The 27880-nt window shown below is 36.5% G+C and overlaps 1 protein-coding gene across 5 annotated transcripts in view; it reads right to left on the bottom strand.

Annotated features, from left to right (window-relative positions):
* DYM (dymeclin) overlaps positions 1-27880 on the bottom strand; it is a 319690-nt gene that overhangs the window by 54922 nt on the left and 236888 nt on the right. For all 5 annotated transcript variants that reach the window (XM_084888932.1, XM_084888931.1, XM_084888929.1 and 2 more), the window contains one exon: positions 12315-12417. In XM_084888932.1, the coding sequence (XP_084745058.1) occupies positions 12315-12417 (103 nt within the window). The remainder of the gene's footprint in view (positions 1-12314; positions 12418-27880) is intronic.

Raw genomic sequence — 27880 nt, 5'->3', positions numbered from 1 at the left:
ATATAGCACTTATTATGTGCCAAATGTTGTACTAAGTACTTTCTGTGCATTCTCTCACTTAATTCTCACAACAATCCCAAGGGCAAGGCATTATCATTTTTATTTAAGAAATCAGAAAACCAAAAATCAGAGGGGTTAATAAGACCAAGGTCACATGAAGATTAAATCTAGTTTTTCAGATCCCACTGTTCATACTCTTTAACAACAACAACAAAAATTGTAGTGAAAGACACAGGACATTTTCTTCTTGTTAGTAAAAAATATTTTTATTGATTTTTTACAGAGGGTAAGGGAGAGGGATAAAGAGTTAAAAACATCGATGAGAGAGAAACATCGATCAGCTGCCTCCTGTACACATCCTACTGGGATGGCCCACAACCAAGATACATGCCCTGACTGGAATCAAACCTGGGACCCCTCAGTCTGCAGGCTGACACTCTATCCACTGAGCCAACTGGTTAGGGCGACACATGGCATTTTCTACCAGTCCAGCAATGCTAAGTATATTCACACTGTTGTGCCATATCATTATTCTGCTTTATTTTCCCATGGGAATTTTTAATCATTCATTTACCTGTGCCTACAATCATTATACATCTCTCTTTATTAGAATGCAAGCTTCATGAGAACAGAAAATTTTTATCTTCAATGATGACTTTACAAGGAGAAAAGTGTCTGATAAAATAGTAGTTTTTCAGCCCAGCCAGTGTGGTTCAGTGGGTTGAGTCTTGACCTATGAACCAGGAGGTCATGGTTTGATTCCCGGTCAGGGTACATGCCCAGGTTCCAGACTCATTCTCCAGTAGGAGGTGTGCAGGAGTCAGCCAATCAATGATTCTCTCTCATCACTGATATTTCTATCTCTCTCTCTCCCTTCCCCTCTGAAATCAATAAAAATATACTTAAAAACAAAACAGTAGTTGCTCACTACTTGTTGGTTGAAGAATAAGGCATTTCAAGTACCATATGGTGTGTGTTTAGGCACACATTACTCTTTTTTAACTGGTATTATTGGAGAATATTAGTAATTATATGGAGCATTCACAATAGATATGGAAACTTAGGACTTGAAGTTGGTAATGAGCTAAATAAAGTACTACTAATAATGAAACAAAAGTTACTCTTGTTCCAATTTAAAATCATGGGCCAGTATGAAAGATAATGACTCGTTATTAAAGGCTCAAGACTTTTTAGGCTTCAAACATGACCCTTATAAAGGATAAATTATCAATTCAATCACTCAACTGATCAACAAGCACTGTACATTAAAAGGGAAAAAAGGTGTTTCAGAGCAACCCAATACCCTCCTCATCACCTCAGTCAAAATACAAACTGGAGACCACAGAAAATACCAAGTGAGAGATTACAGGTGACCCAAAGGCATGAAAATAATTAACCATGCCTGCCCTCCGATCATCAAACAAACATGTTTTTTATTTCATTTCCGTGGTGCCAAGTATATTTTAGTAAAGAAATTTAGTTCTTACATGTCAACTGTCTAAAAATAACTGCTCTGTTATCAAGAAAACCAACATACTCCCATCATGGAATAGCCTCTTACAACTGCCAAAGGAAAAACTAACTTGTTCCCAAAGTAGGGTATACCACTTCTCATGACTCAGATCTCACATCAGAGCTCAAATAACTTACCAGTATGAATAAACTTAGAAACAAGTTAGGCTTAACTTTACCTATTGTTTATTGAATCTTCTAATAATATCTGAAATCTAGGTAAACTCATGATCATTTTTTTTTTGCATGCTTAAGGTGATCTCCAATATTCTTACATGGATTCTTAATAATTTTTCAGAAATCCATGAAATTTCCAGAAAAAAACAGGTAGAGCTGAATTCTCAAATACAATTTGTTTTTAGAAATTAAATCAACTCAGGAAAGAGTTGTATTTCCATTCATACACTGTGTAAGATTACTGTGTTGTTGTTTTTTTTTGGGGGGGTCTTATATGGAGAAACTAAAAGTGCCATTTTAAAAACATTTGCAGCTTTGACTATAATCAACTGTAATAATAAGATACCAGCTCAAAAAATTCTTTTCATTTAAACCTCTTTTGTAATACAGCTTTTTAATAACCCTCATAATAGCTGAATTAAAGGACCCCAACAGAAATCATTCATCCCACATAAAACAAACATTGCCTTTTCTTCTTAGCTTTGTTTTACAAGTTACATTATTTCCAGATGACGCTTGAGGGGACTATGGTTTCAAGAATTAGATGTTTAAATAGACAGCTGCTTTCTATTTGCCATGTAAATCAAGGATATATCAAAGAAAATTCCAAATAGTACACTTCTTTCCTTCCTATTAGGAACTACAAACTCAGGCAGAATGGGAGAGAGAGGGAGAAACAATCAAAATTTGAGCAAACAGAAAATTAAAACAATGGTTTCTTAAATAACAAAGAATTTGAAAAAAATCTCTGGAAAAGGTGCTTTTTAAAAAAATTAGCTCTGCACAGTAGCAGGTTAGAATTTTTTTACTACAATGAAAAGGGGTGGGGGGGGGGAAAACCGTGATCACTGGTTTTTACAAATTTATCACACACTGCTACTGAATTTAATATGCATGGGTTATTTTTTCTGTATTCTTTAAACTTCACTTAGAACGTTAATTAATCATTGCCAGATTTCAATGCAAACACATCCTACTTCCTTTTATAAGCCAGAGGAAGCAACATAAAAGTTATTTAAGTATTTTTAATGATAATTAAAAAAACTCTTTAGAATATTCTGCCATACTCTGTAAGAAGGGACAAGACAAACTTCCTTTTGGGGAAAAGGAAAGGCCAATATTCTTTCCCTCAACTGAGGTATGCTTTTTTAAGAACGAAGGAGTAATAATAATTGCTATTATTATTTTACCAAGAGGGGAGTAAGCCCTCCGACTGAAAATTGTGCTCACAGCATTCTTAGAAACTCCCTGGAATTCCTTGTTCAGAAGTGCATCCAATGCCAAGTTATAATACAACCAAGAAAACCGGTCGTATGTTTGAGTCAGGCCTGCTTTTTAATTAGGAAAAAAAGTGGCAGGGTGGGTGGGGAGCTTGCTCACTCGCCACAGGCTTTACTTATGTGAATTTTAAAATCAATTGCATTAAAGTACAAACTTCCTGGGACCTAATCAATGTGGGGCTTGGGATCTATTTAAGTTCAAAGCAGCTGTGTTCTTTAGGGGCGTTCACCAACCTTATTCACCATATTAGGCTGTTAGTTTGTTTTTTACACTAGTTTCTGCATTATGAAAGTAACTAGAAAGACCCTCATTTAAATGTCATGATCCTCCATGGAGAATTGGCTGATTCTGGGGCTGGAGCAGGGGAAATACAAGATGAGTTGTAACATCTTGAGGATCTAATAAAAATAAATAAATAAAAAAAGAGAAAAGGAAGAAAGTGAGGGAGGCAGAGAAGGAAGAAAAGATATGTGCATATTCAAAGGGCAAAGAACACAACTTAAAAGAGCTCCCAATGGCCAAGGTTGGAATTATGTACCAATGAAATAATAGTCCTGGTTTATAAAATAGGGAATTTCCAAAACTAGTATTCAGGAGTCCATACTGATATAAATAATAACTGCCTAAATAAACACATTGGGGAGAGGTGCAAGTCTCCTTGCAGAAGAATTCAAGTATTAAAAGTAGGAGAAATGAGACTAATAGAAAATCATTAAATAAATCAGTAAAATATGCTGCAGGCAAGATCAATCAGAAGATGCTAAAATATGTGGGAAATTGTTTAAAGAGAACCAGAATCTTATTGGCATAATCTCGAAGTATCTCCCCAAAATATATAGTAACTAAAAAGGGAAAGCTGGCAAGTTCATAGTGAAGAAACTGGGCAGATGTCACCCTAGTGAGTTGTTCAAAGTTAGCACAGGTAAACATCACCAGTAACACCAGCATCATGTATACGAAGCACTGAGAAGGGCATATCACCTCTGTAGTATCCTTCCCAACAAAGCATGTCAGATGAACCCAAGTTGAGGGGTATGGTACAAATAGCTGACCAGTACTCTTCTAAAGTCTCAAGGTCAGGAGAGACAAGGAAAGACGAAGGAAACTTGACAACAAAATGCAATGTGGGATCCTGAATTGGATCCTAGAAAAGAATAAGGGCATTGATGTCAAAGCTAGCAATATTCACATGAGATTTGTATTTTAGTTAGCAGTATTGTACTAAGGGTAATTTATTAGTTTGGGTAAATGTTCTGTGGCTATATAAGACATTTCTAAAAGAGAAAGGGTATATAAAAATTCTTTAAAACTGTTCTGTAAGTCTAAAGTTATCTAAAAGGAAAGAGGAAGAAAGGAGGCTAAATTATATGTATACTTAAAAAAGATTTCAAGATCTATAACTATGAAGAATATTAATGTAAAAACTATAAAGTTCTACTTTCTTTATTCTTCAGTCTTACTTCCCACAGATAACCACTATTTAATGGCTTCTTGTACATTATTCTAGAAAAATTAAATGCATATTTTCAAACAGACATGCACATTAACCTGTACACTATACTGTGTAGGTTTTTAAAAACTGATTTAAGTATTATATCTTTTCATATAAACCCATATGGACTGAATTCATTTTTTAAAGAATGGCTGCAGAATGTTGTATTGAATGAATATGTACTTTATTCAGTCTCCTATTGATGGCTATTTTACTTGTTTCCCCTTTTTTCTCTTTTTGCTCTCAAACAAGGCTGAAAAATACACATACCTTTGCATAACTGTGTATCTAATTGATTAGCACTTTATAAAGTCAAGTCACTCTACAAGAAACGTGTTTTTCTTCCTTGAAAATATTAAGTTTTTCCTTGAAAAAAATTTAATAAAATATAAGATTTATTTTCCTATATTTACCCTCATGCTATAATGCCAGCCAAGGTGATGTCTATCTGTTATTATGGTACGTTCAACAAATAGTACTTGCTTTTTCTGGTACTCCAAGTACTAACTTTATTTTTTTAGACTATTTAAAAAAAATATATTTTTTTATTGATTTCAAAGAGGAAGGGAGAGAAAGAAAGAGATAGAAACATCAATGATGAGAAAGAATCATTGATCAGCTGTCTCCTGTACGCACCAGGGATCGAACCCACAACCTGGGCATGTACCCTTGTCCGGAATCGAACCCAGAACCTTTCAGTCCGCAGGCCGACACTTTATCCACTGAGCTAAACCAGTTAGGGCCAAGTACTACCTTTTTGTTAAATGGCTTCATCGAGATAAAATTCACACACCATAGACTTCACTGAATTAAGATGTACAATACAAAAAAAAAAAAGAAAAAAGATGTACAATTCAATGGTTTTTAGTACATTCACAGAGTTGTACAATTACCGCTACAATCTAATTTTAAAATATTTTCATTATCCCCCAATGAAAACCTGTACCCATCAGCACTCACTCCCCAACCCGAACCATCTACTATTTATCTCTGCAAGATTTGCCTACATGACCTCTTGTTACTGGCTTCTTTCATTTAGCATGGTTCAAGGTTTATTCATTTGAAGCACCCATCATACTTCATAGTATATGTGCTGTGGAGTGAACATATTTCATTCCTTTTTATTGTTGAATAATATTCCATTGTATGGATGTACCACCTTTTATTTATCCATGGGCCAGTGACAGACATTTGAGTTGTTGCCATTTGGGGGCAATTATGAATAACAGTGCTATGAACATTCACTTTTTTGCATCAACATATGTTTTCAATTCCTTAGGGGTATTTATGACCATATGCTGGGTCATATGGTTTTTCTTTGTTTAGTCTTTTGAGAAACTGCAAATTGTTTTCCAAAGCAGCTGCATAATTTTATATTCTCACCAGCAGTAATATAAAAATTCTAATGTCTCCATATCCTCACATGTGATTACCTGACTTTTTTATTACAGTCATCCTAGTGGATGTGAACTTCATTATGGTTTTGATTTGCATTTCCCTAATGGCTAATGATGTTAAGCACCTTTTGATGTGCTTACTGTCACTTTCATGTCGTTTTTGGAGAAATGTCTATTCAGATCCTTTTTCAATTTTTTTCCTTTTATTTAAAAAAATAAATCTTAATTGTTCAGATTATTACAGTTGTTCCTCTCCACCCCCCATAGATCCCCTCTACCCCCCCCCCCATGCTTTTACCCTCCTCCCTCTCCTCATTCATAGGTGTATGATTTTTGTCCAGTCTCTCCCCGCACTCCCACCCCCCTTTCCTCCCGAGGGTTGCTAGTCCACTCCCTTTCTATGCCCCTGATTCTATTATATTCACCAGTTTATTCTATTCCTCAGATTTTTAATTCACTTGATTTTTCGATTCACGTGTTTATAGATATGTATTTGTTGTTCATAATTTTTATCTTTACCTTTTTCTTCTTCCTCTTCTTAAAGAACACCTTTCAGCATTTCACATAACACTGGTTTGGCGGTAATAAACTGCTTTAGCTTTTTCTTATTTGTGAAGCTCTTTATCTGACCTTCAATTCTGAATGCTAGCTTTGCTGGGTAGAGTAATCTTAGTTGTAAGTTCTTGCTATTCATCACTTTGAATATTTCTTGCCACTCCCATTAGCTTGCATAATTTCTGTTGAGAAAACAGCTGACAATCGTATGGGTGCTCCCTTGTAGGTAACTAACTGCTTTTCTCTTGCTGCTTTTAATATTCTCTCTTTGTCTTTTGCTCTTGGCATTTTAATTATGATGTGTCTTGGTATGGTCCTCTTTGGATTCCTTTTGTTTGGGGTTCTGTGCACTTCCTGGACTTGTAAGTCATCTGTCATTATTTCTTCAAATAAGTTTTTAATATCTTACTCTCTCTCTTCTTCTGGCACCCCATGATTTGGATGTTGGTACACTTGAAGTTGTCCCAGAGGCTCCTTACACTATCTTCATATTTTTGGATTATTTTTTCTTTTTGCTTTTCTGGTTGTGTGTTTTTTGCTTCTTTGTATTTTAAATCTTTGACTTGATTCTTGCAATTCTCTAGTCTGTTGTTGGATCTCTGTATATTCTTTTTTATTTTAGTCAGTGTATGCTTAATTTCTAGTTGGTACTTTTTCATATCCTCGAGGGTCTCACTAAATTTATTGATCTTTTCTAAAAAATTCTTGAAAAACCTTACAACCGCGGTTTTTGAACTCTATATACAGTAATTAGCTTTCCTCCATTTCTTCATTTGTGACCTATTTCTTTGTCTCTGCATTTTGGCTGCTTTCCTGAGTTGATAGAGTGGTTTTGTGTGCCAGGTGTCCTATAGGGCCCAGTGGCTCAGCCTCTTCAGTTACCTGAGGTGGACATTCTTGGTGCACCCCTTTGTGGGCTGTGTGCACAGTCTTGTTGTAGTTAAGCCTTGTTTGTTGTTGGTATCACTGGGAGGAATTGACCTCCAGGCCAATTGGCTGTGAGGATCAGCTGTGTCTACAATCGGAGAGCTTCTGTGCTGGAGTCACCCTTATGAGGCAAGACTTGCTTTAGTGGGCCTTTGGTGCTGAGTCTGCCCCGTGAGTGTGTCCCTAATGGATCTGAGGAGTTGTAATCTGGATGGTCCTACTCTGACCCCTGGGTACAATGGCTCTTGGATCTCCAAGGAGGTGCTAATTTAGCCTCTGCCTGAGGCCACCCAGCAGGAGCTACAGAGAGATTTGCAGATTCCTCTTCTTTGTTTGGGTTTTGGAGGTGCCCCCATGAGGCCCAGCTGTGAAGCAATGCAAGCTGCTGTGGGGTCTTGGGCCTTCTTTTGGATGTTCTGGATCTCTCTGACTCAGCTGCAGTTTGCTAGGTAAGTTTAGACTTCAAAGGACCTGGCAATTCATATGCAAAAGTCTCTGCACACAGCTTGGATGGGGCCGAGTCTCAGAGTGGAGTAAACAGCAATAGCTTCCCGTCAGTCCTGCCGTAAGAGCCCCTCATGTCTCAGTGTCCCTTGGTAATCGCTGCAAGCACGTCTGAGAGATAGCCACCCTCGAGTTCCGCCAGAAGCCAGACAGTCCAGTTTCTCCCCAAATGAGTCTGGATCCCCAGAGTCTTGCCCGGAACTAGAGTTCAGAGCAGTCGGGATCTTGTGTCTCCCTCTGGATTGAAAAAGCCAGCCGAGTAATCAGTTGCCTGATTGCCAGCCCTCTCCACACACGTGCGCACCTCTGTACCTCTGCACTTTACTTCTGCAGGTCCTCTGAGTCTCAGTGTGCTTTTCTCTTCCCTTTTAGTTGTAGAATTTCCACTTAGCAGCCTTCCTGTGGTTCTGGATGATGTCGGTTTTGTCTTTTAGTAGTTTTGAAGTTGTTATGCAAAGTAGCAATTTCAGGTGTTTACCTATGACGCAATCTTGGTTTCTCCTGATTTTTTTTTTTTAATATAGTAAAGCTTTTTTCTGCTTTGCATCACATTCCAACATACCCAGTTTGCCTTCCATGAGATGATTTTAAGACATCAGATTCTCCCTCCCACTGGATTTCCCACATCTAGATAGCAGATGATGAGGGGAAGGGAAGTGTGTAAGATGGTACAGTGGTTATAGCACTTCCACCTACATCCCCCCACTGAGAGCTAGTCGGACATTCCCCTCCACCCCCTGTCAAGATGCAAGGGTGTTGGAAAATGTTGCTTAGCTTTGCAATAAGGAAATGGGTTTTTCTGATTCTGGCTCTTGCTCGTTCTGGCTCGTGTCTTTGCATTTTATTGCTTGGAATGAAATGGGAGAGTCTGTCTTAAGGAAAGATTAAAAAATCCTTTGATGGCCGCAACTGGTTTGGCTCAGTGGATAGAGCGTCAGCTTGTGGACTGAAGGGTCCCAGGTTCAATTCTGATCAAGGGCATGTACCTTGGTTGCAGGCACATCCCCAGTAGGGGGTGTGCAAGAGGCAGCTGATCGATGATTTTTTCTCATCAATGTTTCTAATTCTCTATCCCTCTCTGTTCCTCTGTAAAAAAATCAATAAAATATATTTTTTAAAATCCTTTGATGATCAAAGGGCAATAAATATAACTTGGTCCTGTATGGTTACACCTAGAATACAAGTTAGATTCTTCTAATCTCAAATAGTTGCTAAGGTGATTGTTAAAAATTAGGAAAACTAAGCTTATATGACATTGTGACAATATTCATGGTTAAAAAACATGGTTATAGTTTAATAAGCAAGTATAAATCATTTATTATTTTCCTTTTATTTTCTATATTGAGGTTCTACTGTATATGACCAGAGTTCTAAAGAAAATTGTTGAGTCTTCTTTAACAATCTTCTGTCCCTTTAGTCACTGAATTAAATTTTATGAAACCCTGATATAAAGACACTGAAGCTTAGCCAAGTCAACTGAACTTCACTTGCTTCCTAAACACCTTACTGCCCCACAGAGCCTGCAGAGCCAGCCACCACTCTCTCGCCCCACAGAGGACCTGAGTGTAATCTGTATTTCCCTGAAGCAGCCGGGGCACTTCCTCCTTATCTACAACGTGGTGGAAGGCTTGAGGTTTCCCCTGACGCATTTAGGCAAACATGGTTGTACTAGAGTAATAATACTAATGTTTTTGTAACTTGTTATTTGCTTTCTATGTTGTTATTCAATTGGCTTGTGAATTATACAGTATAATGAGAATAAACATTTTCTTAATAAACTCAGAAACCTCTAGGTAGACTGAAAGTACTCTATGTACTACAGTGAGAATAAAAACACATCCTTATTTTAAGCACTTTATTCAAAATCTGTGCTAATATGGTTTATCCAATCTGGTGTAGCAAGTATACATCAGGGAGCCCACAGCTCCGTAAGACCCTTCCATTTTCTTTTTTATCACAGAATTTTATGTGGTGTTTATCACAGAATTTTATGTGGTGGTTGGTTGGCAAAGACACTTAAGTAAAATTTCTGGGGAAGAAGACGGAGGAACATATTTTATTTCCCAGTTAATGACGAATTTAAAAGAGATGACAATGAAGACATGGTTTCAAAGGTGTAAAACACTTACTCATAGTGTTTGAGCAATGGGACTGGTGAATAAAAACACACACTGAGTTATCACAGAAGAAGAACATAGGGCAGCGCTAACTTTTAAGGTCGCTGTTTTCTTCAATCACCCTCAGCCCAGTGGCAGAGGAGAGGAGTAGTGACTCAGTATCATCACTAGTGCTGAATCAGTGGTACCCACCTCTTTAATTAACTCTGAGGAAAGGCAGCAAAATTCAAGTTCATATTAAAATGAGGATAGTTAATGACAGATTCCAAATGGAATTTTCCAAGTATTTCCAGGAAGCAGATGCTTTAAGAAATTCGTGTTTACTCAGTGAAAATTTCATGTGAGAAGAAAACAGTCAGAGACTCTAAAAACTATGATGTTCAATAAGAGAATTCATATGTCTGTTAGAGTTCAGCATCCCCTCATTGCACCATCACCTCCATAATTGGCAAATACTATGAAATATGACCCGTTTTCTCAAAGAAATATCATTTTATGGATTCTTATTCAAGGGGAATGCTGCTAAGGCAATCTCTAGAGTGTATACATTTTTTGTGTGGAGTAACAACAGAGAAATACTACGTAAATCAAATGATAATTGTACAAAAATAACAAAACACTTATAGATGAACCAAGTTCAAACTCCTAAAAAGCACAATCCCCACTGCCACGCTGAGCTTTACAGGGTTGCAAGCAGCCATTAGGAAGACACAGTTTCCTTATAACAAGTCATGGCAAGGATAGAAGTAAGTGCGTTATTATACTAATTTTTTAAAAGTTGAGAATATTCAACTAACAGGAAGACCATACAAGATAAATGTTGTGTGTGTGTGTGTGTGTGTGTGTGTGTGTGTGTGTGAGAGAGAGAGAGAGAGAGAGAGAGAGCGCGTGCGCACGAAAGAAGTACTTTGGAATTATAATCTTAATACCTTAATGGGATGACAGATCCTAACACACACACACACACACACACACACACACACACACACACAAAATAAATAAACGAGAAGAAATATAGCCCAGTCAGGCTGCGGCTGCACACAGCTATCTCTGTTTATCAGCGACTGCTATCCGGACTGGGTGCTGTTCCCACAGTCTCATATCAGCACAACCATTTAGAAATGAAACAAACCACAGGAAATAAGCAAAACAACTCTCTGGCTGTCTGGTCTGCATCGCCACTTCAAAATCAGAATCTAAAAATTCTCTCATAAAGTTTCTAAATATCAACCCACTAAGTTGTTGTCTGGGGATTCAGAGAGGTCCTATTAGATAGAGCTTGATGAACTACTTCTGTGGCTTATAACAAGATAATTTTGAGCATCCTCAACTACGCCATGCTCCAAAACAGGGGTCTTCAAACTACGGCCCGCGGGCCACATGCAGCCCCCAGGGGAGTCTGATCCGGCCCGTCAGGTTTTTTGGGCAGTGAGCGCAGCCAAGGTGTTACAGTAGGAATTAGTAGTTCATATAGTCTGGCCCTCCAGCTCTCTGAGGGACCGTGATCTGGCCCCCACTTTAAAAAGTTTGAAGACCCCTGCTCCAAAATATAAGAAATGTCACAGATAGTGGCACTGCCCTATCTCTGAACTCATAATGCATTCACCTCCTATTACTTATGATGATTCCATCACGTGGTATCAGGCTCTTCATCTTTAAAGTGGAAGAACCAAGGCAGATGTTCCTGCTGTTCTCTGCTGACATGGCTGACAGGGCTAGAGCAGTATCTGACCTGGGCAGAGCCAATTAGAGTCTCTGTCCTAGGACTTTGAAGACTCTGCTCAGTGTGCTAATGGCGGGACACACACAAAGACATGCTATGGCTCAGGAGGTAGAAGAGGAAGGGTTGGGGTTGCTATTTCAGTCAGCAAATGGAGAAACCTGGCCTCGAGTAAGCAGAAGAATAAAACTGAAGCAAAAAGCAGCAGAGAACAGAAATGAAAGGACCTCAGAAAGACAGTGTATTCTTGAATACAATAGCTTTTCAATATCAGGTTCTCATTCTCTATGAATTCCGTGTGTAGGTCCTTCCCTTGAGTGAGAAACCTTTGCATACTTCCTATAAAAACTCTCCTTTTATTTTTCTGTGATTCCTTTGAGAGGGTTTCTTGACTAAGGTAATAAGAGTTCTAATTATAAAAAATCATTGGTTTAGGTTGATTTTCTTCAACTATTTGTTAATCGTTAAAATGTTTTCCCTTGACTTATGATGTCACTCATTCATTTGTGCATTTGAGATTTCTAGGGCACCAGGATCACAGGCAGATCTTGAGAAGAGAGAGGTATTGTTATTTACACATTTAGCAATGAAAGGGAAACTTTTTTATTGACAAAGTAACGTTAACTACTTACATAATCTGGTAGAGGAACATCATTGGAACTTAGCGAACCTCTCAAGGACTGTGTAGCTTGTTCCAGAACTTTGTTGTGTTTTTTAGACAGCAAGGAAAACAAACTGAAAACAAAAACAAAAACAGAGGCTCCAATTATATTAAAATAACTGTCTTCTTTGCTAGGTCTTACATAGAATTATATATTTCCACAGAATGTCAATCATTCTAAAACACACTTGTAAGGATTCTTTTTTTCATGCTTGTATTAATAGCCAGATTAACAATGCTATTGATAGGACAAAAATGAAGTGAGAAGAATGTTTAAAGTATAAGGGTTCTGAAGTATAAAAAAACTGACAAGTTAAAATTATATTTCAAACATCTAAGAAATTTTCAGAAGATTACTAAAGTGGGAAAAACAGTAGACAAACATTTAGAAAACCTGGGTTATGAAATGACTTTATGAGTAACTCACAGTGCAATTTATCACAAGTCACATTAGCTTGTTTTATCTCAATTTTCTTATCTTTTAATTAACTGTGTTGGATTAGATTATTTAATATAATAGAGTCTATAATTTAATTTTATAGCTTTATATTTTTATTTCTCAAAAAGAACAACTTTAAATATACATATTATAAGATTTCTGCCCCTGACAATGATAAACCACCTGGTACTGGATAACTCTTTTGTTGAAAACAACTAAGAAACTGGACAAAATATATGAAACCACTGTTTTCAGATGTTGTACAACATCTGAGGTGCAAGATTCTGACCCCTAAAAGAAGAGAGATCTATATATGGTGAGTTTCTGCCTAGAGGAACATTCCAGACTGTAGTTCAGAATAGTGGAACCCAAACAGTACACTCAATAATATTGTGCTGAGCTGATAAGACAGGGATATGAATTTGAGGCTGCCACGGCAGCTAGAATTTGCAGGGCAGATATTAGATGGAAGAGAAATGCGAGAGGGAGTCCAGAAATCCGCCAAAGGCTCTTCCTTAGTGTTTGGCTAAACACTAAGCTGTAAAGTACAGAGAAAAACCCCACAAAGTGCGGCGGTTAAACTACCCAGGAGCCGAAAACTGCTCAGGGATTTTTGGAGGTCACAAAAGGCTGAGGGATACTGGAGTTCCCACCAGCCAGAGTGGATAAAACTAACTGAACATTGGCATTCAGTTGAATTCTCAGAAAGACCATCTTTTAGAAGCAGAGTTCATCTAACCCAGAATAATAATTACTGTATTCTCAAATTTACCCTAACAAATCTAAAAAGATCAATATTCAAAAGATAAAGCTAATTTACATTAAATATAAATGGCTCAACACTCCAATGAAATGGCAGGGATTGTCAAACTGAATAATAAGCAAGACCTAATTACATGCTGTTTACAAGAGTAACAGTTGTAAATGTAAAGATACAGATAAGTTAACATTAAAACAATATAAAAATGGTATAAGTCCTAGTCATAAGAAAGCTGGAGTGGTTCTTTAGACAGCAAGGAAAACAAACTGAAAACAAAAACAAAAACAGAGACTCCAATTATATTAAAATAACTAAATTAATTAAATTAAAATAAAATTAATATTAGATATGGTAGGTTTCAGAACAAGAATATTATTATTAAAGATAGAAATATTTTATAATGATAAAAAAGCCAATTTACCAAGAAGACAAAATAATCCTGGATGCTTCAAATATACATAATTATGTGCTTATGATATTAAAGCTACTATAGCTAATGAGTAATAAATTCCTCTTTGGGTTAGATGACAGCTTAAAAATAAAGGCAATTCTGATTCCATGTACTTTTCCATATAAATTTGAGGTATGATTTTTAATAATTTTTTAAAATGTCAAAAACATTACTCTAGTATGCCTTAGTGAAATCCTGCTAAATAAAATATTACTTTGAATATCTTTTTAGGAATATCGCTAACTATTTAAGATGGTTTAAATGGGATATTCACTGAAAACAAGGTCACTAGGCATTCTTTCTAGATTAAGTTTTAACATTATAAAGAATAAAAATTCCTTGAACACTAATTGGTAATGCTGGATGTTACCCAAAGCAAATTAACAGAGGCAAGAAACTCTAAATCTATACCTAAATACAGTTGGAAGAAAAAATAATTAAGTGACATAATTACTGAATGAATAAGTATGAAATTGTATACTGATTAAAACTAAGTATATATCTAAGAGACAGATTTCTTTGAAATGGAATAGTCTAGCAAAGTTCCATGAAGGCATTAGATCTTACATAGAATCCTGAAGGGAAAAGATTTGTGCAAGAGCAAAGGCATTTCTCAATAGAAGGCAATTCACAGGCAAAACGGGAAAGTAAGAAGAGTTGAATGAAAATGTTATCTAAAAAGTAGAAAACAAGATTCAACCGATTAGGGTACGTGCATTTTTTGCAATCACTTCATTTTTCTGAGTTAACTTCATTAACTCCATTTGAAGTTAGTTTTGCTTTGCTTTGTTTTTCCTTTTTGGAGTTAACAATAAATACTGTACTTTCTACTCAAGCCCATTCCTATCACCCATTGGTAACTAATGTTAGCAGTTTATTAAATACGATTCTAGAAATGTTATATGCATCAAGGAAGAAATGAATACTGTCCATTTACATCCATCTTTTTTTTATTCCACAAAATATAAACCATTCTGTACCTGCATTTTTTCTACTTAACAATATATTCCTCAATTCAGTCAACAATTATTTAGTGCCAGTTACTTGATACTAAGCTTATGAATATACCTAATTTGACCACTACCAATCAGTGCAATGTTTCCAGTTTTTGTATTGTAAATAGCACTGCAATGAGTGCCCTGGTACACAATTTTTAGTCTACTAGAGGGGAGAGACTATTCCTTGAAGTAAACTGCTGATTAAAAGAATTACTGAACATTATAGTGAAGTGCATTAGGGGGTGTATATTTTTAATGTACAAATTATTTTAAAGGTTATGGAAGTAAAAAGGTAAAAGTAAATTAGGATAGTGTATGATGCAAATTTACATGGGAATGTATAAAGAGGGAAATCAGTAAGAGTCTTCTAATTGGTTTCCTTATATTTCCTGGAATAAATGAAATTTCAGAAGTTTTTGAGACAAAGAACTTGGGTGGTCAGTTGTAGCATAGTATTTGGCAAGACTAAGAGGCATAAATGGATGCCCAAACAAAAAAGGGAAAGCAATAAATATACCTGGAAATGAATTTATCCTGGTTAATGTAACTAAATAAGGAAGACATAGGATGAAAACTGAAAGATGAATAACATTAAAAACAATGTTACAGTAATTATTATGAGTGAAAATATTTAAAAAAAATTTTTAAAAAATAAAAGCATTTCACATTTTAATTTTTTTATTTATTTTTTTTATTAAATTATTATTTTTGTACATATACCAATGCCCACCCCCCCTCCCATACATACCCTCCTGCCCCAGAGTTTTGTGTCCATTGGTTGTACTTATATGCATGTATACAAGTCCTTCGGTTGATCGTTTATCTCCCCCAGATCTCCCCAACCTCCGAATGAAAATATTTTAAAAATAATGGCTAAAATACATGACTTGTCAATATATGATTTGGTAGTTATACCAAAAACGCAAGTGAGTGAAAATAAAAGAGATTCAATCATTAAGTTTACAATTACTTGTATTTTTCACAGTCATTCATGCAAAATTTTTTGTTTTTAACTTTAAAGTAATTCAGTGGGAAAATATCTAATAAGTAAAAGGATTATTAAGCAGATTTTTCTATTTTGACTAAATTTGGTCAGAAATGCTATTTAGTAAGAATGACCTAAGTAAACTAAAACCTTGGTAATTTAATTTATCTCAAAAGAAAAACTTTCCCTAATTTTGACTTACTTTTCATACATCTTACAAACCCAACAAATTAAATATGTGTATTTATAGTAACTTCACAGGAAACCCACCTCTACCACAGACTCATCCTCAAATATAGGCCAGCCTCCTTTCCCTCGTCTAAAGACATAAACCCAAACCACAAACAGAGAAAGATTTCCTCGCACGAAGTGGTTATCAATGCCCAAGAGAGAGCTGTGAATTCAACTCTGAGTCTTATGAACCTGATTTAACACGATTCTACACAAGCTAAGTTATTACCTTCCTCAACCAAAACTTCTACATAATAAAATCAATGAAGAAGGGGAAACCAGGATGGAAATATATGGAAATATTGGGGAAAACTTAATATTGACCCCCCGACACACACACAAAAAAACCCCCAAACCCCCAACAACAACAAGAAAAGGTTTTGAGATCCAAGTGGAAGCAAACTCAATATTTCATTATTGTTTAGTACAATAGTCCAAGTCATGGCAATATCCCTGCAGCCTCCAGAAATGGATACAAACATGCACCAAGTCTTGTACTTACAAACTTGTGAGTCTGTAACAGCAAGATGTCTTGGCTGAAATACTTTCAAAGCATTTTTTAAGATAGTGCTTTCATAAAACATACTTTTGTTATCTGGAAAATATGTGGAACTCCATAATTCTCAGGGTTGCTAGATAAATGAGGTATCACTTAAATGGGATTTTAAAAGCCTGTAATATTTGAAGCTACAGTCCCTTTTAGTTCTGAGCTAAGTCCAAACAGGATTTGCTACAGTATCAACCAGAATATTTCTGATATGATGAAATTACAAGTGTTTTTAAATTAAAATATATTTAATAATACAGAACATAAACCATAGTGATCCCCACAACCATTTTTAAATGTCTTTTTAGAACAAAGTTCTATTTAACTACCAATAATTACAGAGGTAAAATTTTACCAGTAGTTGTAAAAATGTCACTATTTCAGGATAATATTATAGCTCAGATCAAGTTGGGCATAACTTGATAAGAAATAATCTCCTGTTTTTTTTTTTTTTTAAGAACTGTAGTTAATGTTTAACCACATATGTCTCCCCAATTTTCCCAGGATCCAGGCATAAATTCATGCTCTGTGCTCCCTCTGCTGGCTCTAAGCTATTTTTTGTACAAGGCAATCCCATTACAATGCACTGAAAGGCACTGGTTCATTTCATTTGGGATCTTAAAGATATAACCCAGTCCTCCACTTTCCCTGTTGAGGAAAAACAAGAAAAACATATCTTGACCAAGGTGATCCTGAGTGCTGACAGGTAGAATAATCCTGATCTTTTGACTCCTAATCCAGTGCTCCTTCCATTCCATTAGGACCTCACTGTCTTCATGTACAAAACTGTTATAGCTTGCTACCTACAGTTACTTAAAGTCTGAAGCTTGGTGTCTGAGCCACACACAGATTTTTCACTGAACTATAATTACAACTGTAAGGGCACTTGACCAATATTCAGTGCAGACATATAGGCTCAAAGAGTATCCATGATTCTGTATCTTGGACAGTGCCCAATGCAAGTAACCTACTGTAAAATTCCCAGATACACTGAATACTTAACTTTCTCCTAGTGTGCTTCTACCATTTGTTTACAAATCACATGCCACAAAATTTGCCTTAGAATATATGGTTGCCACACAATATGTCTTCATGTCAGTAAAACTGTAGTCATCTTGTTGATGTTGGTTAAGAGGAGGGTGACAGAGCGTGCCTATTACATCCCAAGTACAGAGGAAGGCCTTTACAGAAATTACTGTCAAGGGGAATTTGTAAGTAGCATTTCTATCCATAGTTTACAGAGAAGGAAGCAGAGGGGAGTAGCTTGCTCAAGGACTATTTGACATCTATGTTTCTACCATATAAGATGCTCCTAATTGCTTTGATATTTTGCTAGTTCTTCAACCAGCAAAGAGAGAAGCAGTAAAAGGTGTTTTCTTACCACCAGCACCATCATCACCACCTCTCACCCTTCTCCCCCCGAAAAAAGAAAGCTTTGGGCAAAGGATATTTTATTAAAAACATGGATCTGTTTAATTTCTTTTAAAATTTAAGCTAAAATGGGAAGGGTTAACAATACTTTCCCAAGAGTAAGGTACATGACCTATACTAAAAATATTCATTAACCCACAGCATAAGTTAGTATTTAACTAGTTAACTGCCACGCTGCCAAAACGGAAACCATCCCCACACGAAATGATACTTTGAATTTTAATTTAATTTTTTTTAAATTTATTGATTTTTTTACAGAGAGGAAGGAAGAGGGACAGAGAGTTAGAAACATCGATGAGAGAGAAACATAGATCAGCTGCCTTTTGCACACCCCCCCCACTGGGGATGTGCCCTCAACCAATGTACATGCCCTTGACCGGAATCGAACCTGGGACTTCCAGTCCGCAAGCCTACACTCTATCCACTGAGCCAAACCGATTTCGGCTTAAATTTTAATTTTTAAAATCTGCTGCCTGCATCTATAGTATATAGACGTTTATGGCATACAAAGGGCTAATTCCAATGGACTTTTAAATAATAACTGTATTTAATTATTTGTCAAGTAGTCTGTGTGCGGAAACCTGAAAACACTAGCTCCAGTCTGATAACAATACTATTTACATAGACACAAACAGTCTGGGATGAAAGAATCTAATCTGTTCAGACCAAAAGTAAATATTTATTAGCCAGAATATACAAGCCTGTCTTTGTGAGGAAGAGACATTTGTTTCTTGATGAAAGATACAACTTGTTATCTAAATCATGGATAATTCTCATTCAAAGTGGAGTTTAAATTCTATGTTCCTTCTGAAAACAGAAAACTAAAAGCATCAGTGCCTATCTTTGTTCTCTGGTGGCAATGATTTGTTATTCTTCTGGAAGGGAACCATGGTCAAGTATTCACATGGAAATAGTGTTAAAATGAACATATCCCTCCATTACTTACAGGTAACTGATTTGGACAGTACTGACAACAAACGTCAACATTTTTTAAGAGTAGCCTAGATTAAATCTGGTCTTAAGCAATTTAGGAAAAAGTAATAAATGAATTGAAATTTTAACCTTGCACAATTTAAATAATGTGACCAATTTGTTACCCATGGCTCTAGAGCTGGCATCATGTAATATTAATAATTTTTTCAACTGAAGTGACAGAGAAAAATAACCTGCTTTTTAATATTATGAAGAAAGGAATTTAGGGTAATGCAGACACCCTTGGGCTTAAACATGAGTCCTCCACTAACTACCGGAGGAAACCTGGGCGCTTCACTTCTCTGAGACTGTTTCCTGGGTGATGACAGTGACAGCTGCTAAATAAAGGGCTGCTGTAATAATTAAATGAGAAAATTAATGTAAAAAATCTTAATAGGAAGACTAAGGAAAAGGTCACTGCTCAGTTCCAATTAATTATTGGCATGTAGGAATATGGGCTCTTGGTTACCAGCCATCCCAACTCCGAAACTGTTGTATATTAGCAACAAATCCTAACTTTTTAATAATACTGTGCAAACAATATTCAGATCCTCTCTGGGCTGCGTCTGGACCACCAGCTGTCAGTACATAGTTTCTAGCTGGGAGAATCAGTGGAGATGCCACATGCCATGAAACTGAGCAAAGCATCTGGAGGCAAGGTGTTGGGGTTAGATGGATGTTCAAAAAGAAAGAGATATGCTCTGGCAGGAAAACAAGGAGTCGTGGTGAAGATGATTTTAACTTGATGGAAAATTGTGTTTCTTTGGCACACCATGGTTTTGCGATAGCCCAGTACTATATTTATCGTCCAATTTAAAATCTTCGATTTTTATGTAAATGCCTTTCCATTTAATCCCTGATTCCCCAGTAAGGAGAATATGTATTCCCTGTCCGATCAGAGACAGACCAATTGGTTTATAATAGAATCCAGAGTCTCCACAATAACTCACATGTCTGGGATATAGTAAAAAATTACTCAATACACAATTTTGGTTAGAGGTGTATTGACTTTATTGATCCTGGGGAATGAACTTCTGGTTTTAGTGATATTCTCTTCTGCTCTTGTTTTCTATATCACCAACTTCTGCTCAATACTCTTGTCTTTAGTCTCCTTATTTTGGTTTCATTTGCTCTTCATTTTCTAGTTTCTTAAGGAAGACGCTGAGATAACTGACTTGAGGCCTTTCTTCTTTTCCAATATAGGCATTTCAGGCTATAAATTTCCCGCTAAATACTGCTTTAGTGGCATCCCACATCCTTTGATCTGTTGTATTTTCATTTAGTCTTTGTACCACTATATTTTTTTTGCACAAATAGCTTCTTGTAGATAATGCCAATCATTCCTGCTCTACTAAAACATTATTCTTCATTATAGAAAGCAACATATTAGGTATTCTCTACTTTTTTCAGATAATGTTATAACACCTTCAGGGAAAACAAACACCACAAAGCAGTCTTAATTTCTAGTTCAAGTCTACCACTCTTGATTTTACTTGACACGTTATCCACAATGATCACTTCTTGAACACACCATACCTTTGCTCATGCTAACCTCCTGGCCTAAACATCTCTTTCCTACAAAAATCTTCCTAGTAAATTTTTACTCACCCTTCAAAATTAGAGAAAACACTGACCACATTTTTCTAGTTAGCTGTATCCATGCTTACTTCCCTCACTAAAATACTAATTTCTTGAGCATGGAATAATTCACTTTGGCCTCCTTTGTACTTAGCAAGTACCTGTATGTTTAAAAGGTTCTTAAAAAAATGTTTGTTTAATTGAACTAAATTGATAAGTAGAAATAATTTGGGATGCAGTGTGTTATGGAATGAATGTATGTGGACCTCCAAAGTTCATATGGTAAAGCTCTTGATCTCTAGTGTGGCTGGATAGAGAGTAAAGAAGGAAGGCTAAATGAAGTCAAAAGGGTGGAGCCCTGATTCAACCGGATTGTACTGTCCTAAGAAGAGAAACCAGAGAGCCCCTCCTTCATTCAGAAGCGATCATGTGAGCACACAGCAAGAAGGCTGCTGCTACCCCCGAGGAGCCCTTCCTGGACAGCAGTCCTGCCGGCACCTTCACCTTGAACTTCCAGCCTCCGGAACCGTGAGAAAATAAACTTCTCTTGTTTACACCACCCAGTCTATGCATTTTGTCATGGCAGCTCAAGATGTCTAACACACATGGGGATGTGGTGAAGATGAGGCAGTTCCTCTTTCCCAACTAGAAGGCAGGTTAGGGTTCTTGGGCCTCCAGGACCAACAGTGCAAACTTTCTCTTTCGCTGAGAAAATATAAATATCTTTGCCTTTTCCCCAGAAGGCTGGACTTGCAGCAGTACTGCCATTCTGATCTTAGCCATGGCCAACGCAACTCACTTCACACCAAGAATATTCAACATTCCATAACCCCTTTTATAAGCAAATCAATTCTATAAAAAAAAAAAAAAAAAAAAAAAAAAAAAAAAAAAAAAAAAAAAAAAAGCTCAGTTCCCTGATGACTGAGTTACTGAGGTAGAGAAGCACAAACTTTTTTTTTTTAATAACACATTTTTATTAATTTTAGAGAGAAAGGGAAAAGGAGATAGAGATTAAAAAAAAACATCAATGATGAGAGAGAATCATTGATTGGCTGCCTCCTGTACGCCCCCCACTGAGGATGGAGCCCACAACCTGGGCACATGCCCTGACAGGGAATCTAACCATGATCTCCTGGTTCATAAGTCGACACTCAACCACTGAGCCATGCCAGTAAAGCAAGAAGCACAAATTTTTGTTTCATTATAGGATTAAAGATGATAGTTACTCTAATAATGTATTATCTTATAACTAGGGAGAACTATCACAGTACTTCTAAAATAACTGTTATGTATTAAAATAAAGGTAAAGAAAAATGAAGAGTGCTGGAGAGGGTTTCTGATTTTGGATGGGACAGAGACAGCTTCACTGAAGAAGTGATATTTAAGCAAAGACCTAAAAAAAGTGAGGATGTGAGTTGTAGGGATAGCTGGGAAAGAGTATTCTAGAAAAAGAAACAGTAAGTACAAGCGGACCAAAGAAAAACCTGTTCATCTTGAATTATCAGTCACAATCTCATGGATCTCTTTAAATGATTATTTAAAACTTGAAAGACCTAAATCATATCATTATTTTTAGTTGGCAAGACCCCCACCCCTACTCCTAGAGAAAAAGTAAGTTTTAGCTTTTTTACTTAAAACAGAAAATTAAATGATTACTCTTCAACCATCAATCTGCGCAGAACAGAAATTGGACTTGAAAAACATAATTCTGCTGAAAACATCTTTTAAGACTGACTAGATTGCAACATGAGAATTACTATATTCAATAATTCAACAATATAACTGCAAAAACCTATCTACTTCTGAAACGTGAGAACTAGTAGATAGAAAGTGAGTTGTGAACTGTGTCATATTAAAGCTGGAATGGAAAATAATTTGCTAAACTTATTTCCTTCAGACTGAATTATCACTACAAATAAAAGGCAGAAAGCTGCCAAAAACACGAGAAAAATTAAAGTACTTATTACTTTAATTTACATTGAAAACATGCTAACCGCCAATAAACAGTGGTTGCAGCAATCATGGGGAAAATAATAATAGCAGAATTTGGGTGCTCACATGTGACACGAGCACTGTGGTAAGTGTTTTGCATACATTAGTTATCTCACTTAAACCTGGCCTCACCCCAGAGGCAGGAGTCCTATCATCTCCACCTCACTGGCTGAAGACCACCAGCTTCTCAGTGGGAAACTAGCACTCAAGCCTTGGCAGCCTGTCCCCACACCGAAGCACCAGGCCACACTGCCATGAAAACAACAACATCTGTAAGTCAACCTTAGTGACGAGTCCCACTAGTCCTGGCCAGAATCTGACACTTAACTACAGTGTTTTTTTTTTGTGTTTTTTTTTTTTAAAGAAATATTATATGATGGGGTAGAGAGAAGAGGGTAAAGGGAGTATGAATGGTGATGGAAAGAGACTTGACCTGGGGTGGTGAACACACAATACAATATACAAATGATGTATCACAGATTGTACACCTGATTTCTATATAATTTTATTAACTAACTAGAGACCCGTGTACCCGACGTGTGTATGTGTGTGTGTGTGTGTTTTAAGAAATATTATGATGGGGTAGAGAGAAGAGGGTAAAGGGAGTATGAATGGTGATGGAAAGAGACTTGACCTGGGGTGGTGAACACACAATACAATATACAAATGATGTATCACAGATTGTACACCTGATTTCTATATAATTTTATTAACTAACTAGAGACCCGTGTACCCGACGTGTGTATGTGTGTGTGTGTGTGTTTTAAGAAATATTATGATGGGGTAGAGAGAAGAGGGTAAAGGGAGTATGAATGGTGATGGAAAGAGACTTGACCTGGGGTGGTGAACACACAATACAATATACAAATGATGTATCACAGATTGTACACCTGATTTCTATATAATTTTATTAACTAACTAGAGACCCATGTACCCGATGTGTGTGTGTGTGTGTGTGTGTGTGTGTGTGTGTGTGTGAGCCCAGCCTGCACCCTTTCCAATCTGGGAGCGTGCAAGAGGCAGCCAATTGATTCTCTGAATCATTAAAGAACACTGAAGTTTCTATCTCTTACTTCCTCTCTCTTCCTCTCTGAAATCAATAAAAATATATATTTTTAAATATTATGTATCCTTTTAAAAGCTCAGGATTTTAATTTTTCTTCTTTATGATATGCTAATGAAATCCAAATAATTAATAACAATGGCATAACTATATGCCCAGAATATGTGTTGATTTGGCCAGCAAGTCCCAATTTATGCATTTGTCTTAATGGAACTATTAAATAGAATCCAAGTTTGAATAATAAATTTTATGGTCACCTACTTAATAATAACTTCATTTTTTATTCTGCCCATTCACTGTCTTTCTTATTAAATGATGGAACTAAACTGCTATCATGCTTCGTTTGGGGGTATAAATTCACCACACTTCTTCTAATCAGATTGTTGGTTCTCTTAACATTTAAAGTACAACTTTTATCCTGTCTCCAAATGGCTCCACAACTCTTTTCCAATTCATACATCTGATCTCATCTCCTCCCACACCCTGTCCCGTTCCCCATTCTTTTTCCCTAAATGAACCCTTTGTCTTTGTCGCCTACTCCTGCTTATATCTTCTTTCATGCCACCCCCTTCACTTGGAACAGCCCACTAATCCATCAAATATCTATCCTCAAATCACTTTTTAAAAGTCACTTTATCAGTGAAGTCTACCTGAGGTCACCCATCTACCCACCTGTCCTATTTATGGAGTGAATCCATCAGATTAACCACTGTGAGGCTCAAATTTTAAATGTTTTTGTTATTACACTGCTGTGAGGTTCACCATATTCAGCACATCAAAAAGAATGTGAATCCTGACGAGCTTTACAATTTAAAAGTAGAACTTCAGATATATCTACAACCAAAGGGAATGCATAATCCAGAGGGATCTAAAAAATGTAAATCCAACCACTGCTTTCAAATGGTACAGATACAGGGACAAAGAGTCAGATGTGGGTATTTGATTGTCAAAAGGAAGACCATAGTCATTGGGAATATATGATCTAAAAAAATTACTCCAAGTCTTAAGGGGAACACTGATGAATTGGAACACTGGCCTTACACTGCTTCTATCATTTACAACTTGCCCAATTCTGAGCATTGTGTCTGTCTGTCCATGTTGGCAATAAAGACGATATCTGCTACAGAGAAAAATTAGAAAAACAAAGTGGCTCGTGAAAGGCCATCTCTTTTAGGTCAAAAACTAGTGATTTAGTCTAAGGAATGTGATAAAACCTCATTAATGAGATAGGGTAGAGCCCATTAAGGACAGTGGTCAATGGAGCTTCTATGAGAAATCTTCATCCCTTTCCCAGGAAGATCCTGAATGTTCACCCTTACTGACTAGAAGGCTGTTGTCTGTGGAGCAGCCCACACTCTGTCTCACTGCTTCACTAATATACTCACTTTCACTTTAAACCCCATGCTGGCTCACATTTGAATTCTTTCCTGCAAGAAGCCAAGAACCCAAAGTAGGTCATGGACCTTAGGGTTCCCAGATCCCCCGATCACCTGCATCACTAAGTATTATGTTTTTTAGTAGAATTATATATTCAACAAAGAAGATAATTAGTTCTAGATAACACTGTAATTTTTGAGTATCATGGTTTGTTTAAAACAAGCAATGGATTAAAATTCAAAGCTGAAATAGAACATCAAAAAGATATTTTAAAGAGATAATGTATCTAAAAATATTATAGTGAAAACTAAATTCAGAAAAATATTTGAGTAACAAATATTGATAGGCAAGAAAAATAACTGTAGGTCATCAGAAGAAATGCCAATTGATTATGTAAGAGGGAAAATTGGCTTCTCTAAACACACAAAATCAGAGAAAACACCTGCAGAACCAAATCAGGAATAACATGATAATACTTAGAAGCTTCTTTATGCTAAAGAACACAACATTATTGGGAAAGTGAGTTCTTCAGTTTTGCTATGAGGATGCATGTCATATTTGCACATGTCGTAAACAAGTAAAGCCACATTACCCTCTGAGGTGACTACTTATTCACTTTAATTTGTAAAATTAAGGAACATAGATTCAAATAAGAATATATATACATAAATCACTGCTATCTATCTATCTATCTATCTATCTATCTATCTATATATATATATCCCCCAATATATATAAAGCAGTGATTAAGTCATGTGCCAACAAATTCAAATCTAAGACTACGGAGCTGAGTAAGTTAAGTAATAATTTTAAGAGGCCATTGTACTGTCTGGGGTAGCATTCTCCCTATACCAGAACAATGCAACCAACATTTTGATGGTGAAAGGCATTGCAAATTTAAGCCAGATTGACTTGGTCTCCCTTAAAGAAAAGATGCAGCAGTGACTTGCACGTCCAGGTCTGCAATGCCTCTGAGTGCATGCCATGATTCTAGCTCAGGTGAATTATCTCTCAGTGGAACCACACGCTATTTATGTGTACAGATTCAGTGTACAAACAGGTTACAATTATCATTATTATATTTGAGGGGTAAGGGAAGGGCTAGTAAACCAGACAGCGAGGATTAAATGAAGTTTCTCTAGACAGTAACAGAAAATACCACAAACTCTTGCCATAGTCACACCAACAGTTATGCAAATTTTGATAACCTCTTACAGTTGCTGCTTAGCTCTAGTCACAGAAATCAGGGGACAGTGCTTCTTGAGAAGGAATATTTTAAAACTAATGAAAATCAAAGCTTTCTTTCCTGCCCTAGCTGGTTTGGCTCAATGGATAGAGTGTCGACCTGCAGACTGAAGGGTTCCAGGTTCAATTCCAGCCAAGGGCACACGCCTGGGTTGAGGGCTCGATCCCCAGTAGGGGGCATGCAGGAGGCAGCCAATCAATGATTCTCTCTCATCATCGATGTTTCTATCTCTCTCTCCTTCTCCCTTCCTCTCTAAAGTCAATAAAGAAATATATTGTAAAAAACAAAACAAAAAAACACAAACCCTTAGGATGGAGGACCCAGGGGCTCTCCCTCCAGGGAGCACGCCCATGCCTTTCCCTTCCCTCTCCTCGCCAGGCACCTTCCCATCAGCTTCCTCACTCCCAAGCTCCAAGGCCTCTAGAACTTGTTTGCTGTATCAATAGTAAGTAGCTTCTTCTTACTTGTTTATTTAAAGTTAGAAGAATGACATAATTGCTAGTGACTAAAGAGAGGAATGACAAGGAATCCATAAGACTTTTAGCCACTGTTAGAAATTATATTCAATAGCTAATTGATCTTATTTTTTCTTTTCCCAGTGGTAAGTAAAATATAAAACTTATCCTTCGGTTTAACAGTGAAAACCTGCCAATGTTTACTTTGTGGAATCTTTTAAGAATAATATTTAACCAGTATTAGTTTGAAGGTGGAAAATCAAACCTATATAAAAAAAAATTAGAACCAAACTTAGACATTTGGGATACAACACTGTGAACTTTTATAAGGATGAGTGGTTCTGAAAAAGACACTTCATGTATGGAGCATAGAAACCCAATGTAATGGTACATATAGAATTTAGACCAAATAATACAGCTTTAAGTTTCTTGTTTCTATAGTCTACAATTCAATTTTAAATTGAAGCCAATTTTGAATTTTATTTTTTAAAAATGTTTTTATTGATTTTAGAGAGGGAGAGGGAGAGAGAGAAACACTGACTGGCTGCTTCCTGCACGCCCACAACTAGGGAGCAGGCCTGCAACCCTGCCATGTGCCTTGACTGGGAATTAAACTGGTGACCTCTTGGTACATGGGATGATGCTCAATCAACTGAGCCACACAGGTCAGGTCTAGCCAGTTTTTAAAAGTATCTCCAATTAAAATTGTAAGTAGAGAATAGAAGCTCAATAATTTAAACACAAATGTTAAAAATGTATAATCATCAAATAATATCAAGCTTATAGATGGCTCTAAGATGGGTTGAAATTATTTTAAGGACAAAGTTATTTAATAAAATCATGTTATTATTAAAAGTCTTCTTTGGAGGCAATATAAGGTTAAAAGTGTGGCGTTTATACCCAGAATATTTGGGTTTTAATACTGACTTTGGTGTCTTCTAGCAAGGTATTATAAATCAGTGTGTCAGTTCCCTCATCTATAATATGGGGGTATTAATATTAGCTATCCACA

The sequence above is a fragment of the Pipistrellus hanaki genome (genome assembly GCF_964339955.1).
Source record: "Pipistrellus hanaki genome assembly, chromosome: 6".
Taxonomy (NCBI): domain Eukaryota; kingdom Metazoa; phylum Chordata; class Mammalia; order Chiroptera; family Vespertilionidae; genus Pipistrellus; species Pipistrellus hanaki.
This window is presented reverse-complemented; position numbering and strand designations above follow the sequence as displayed.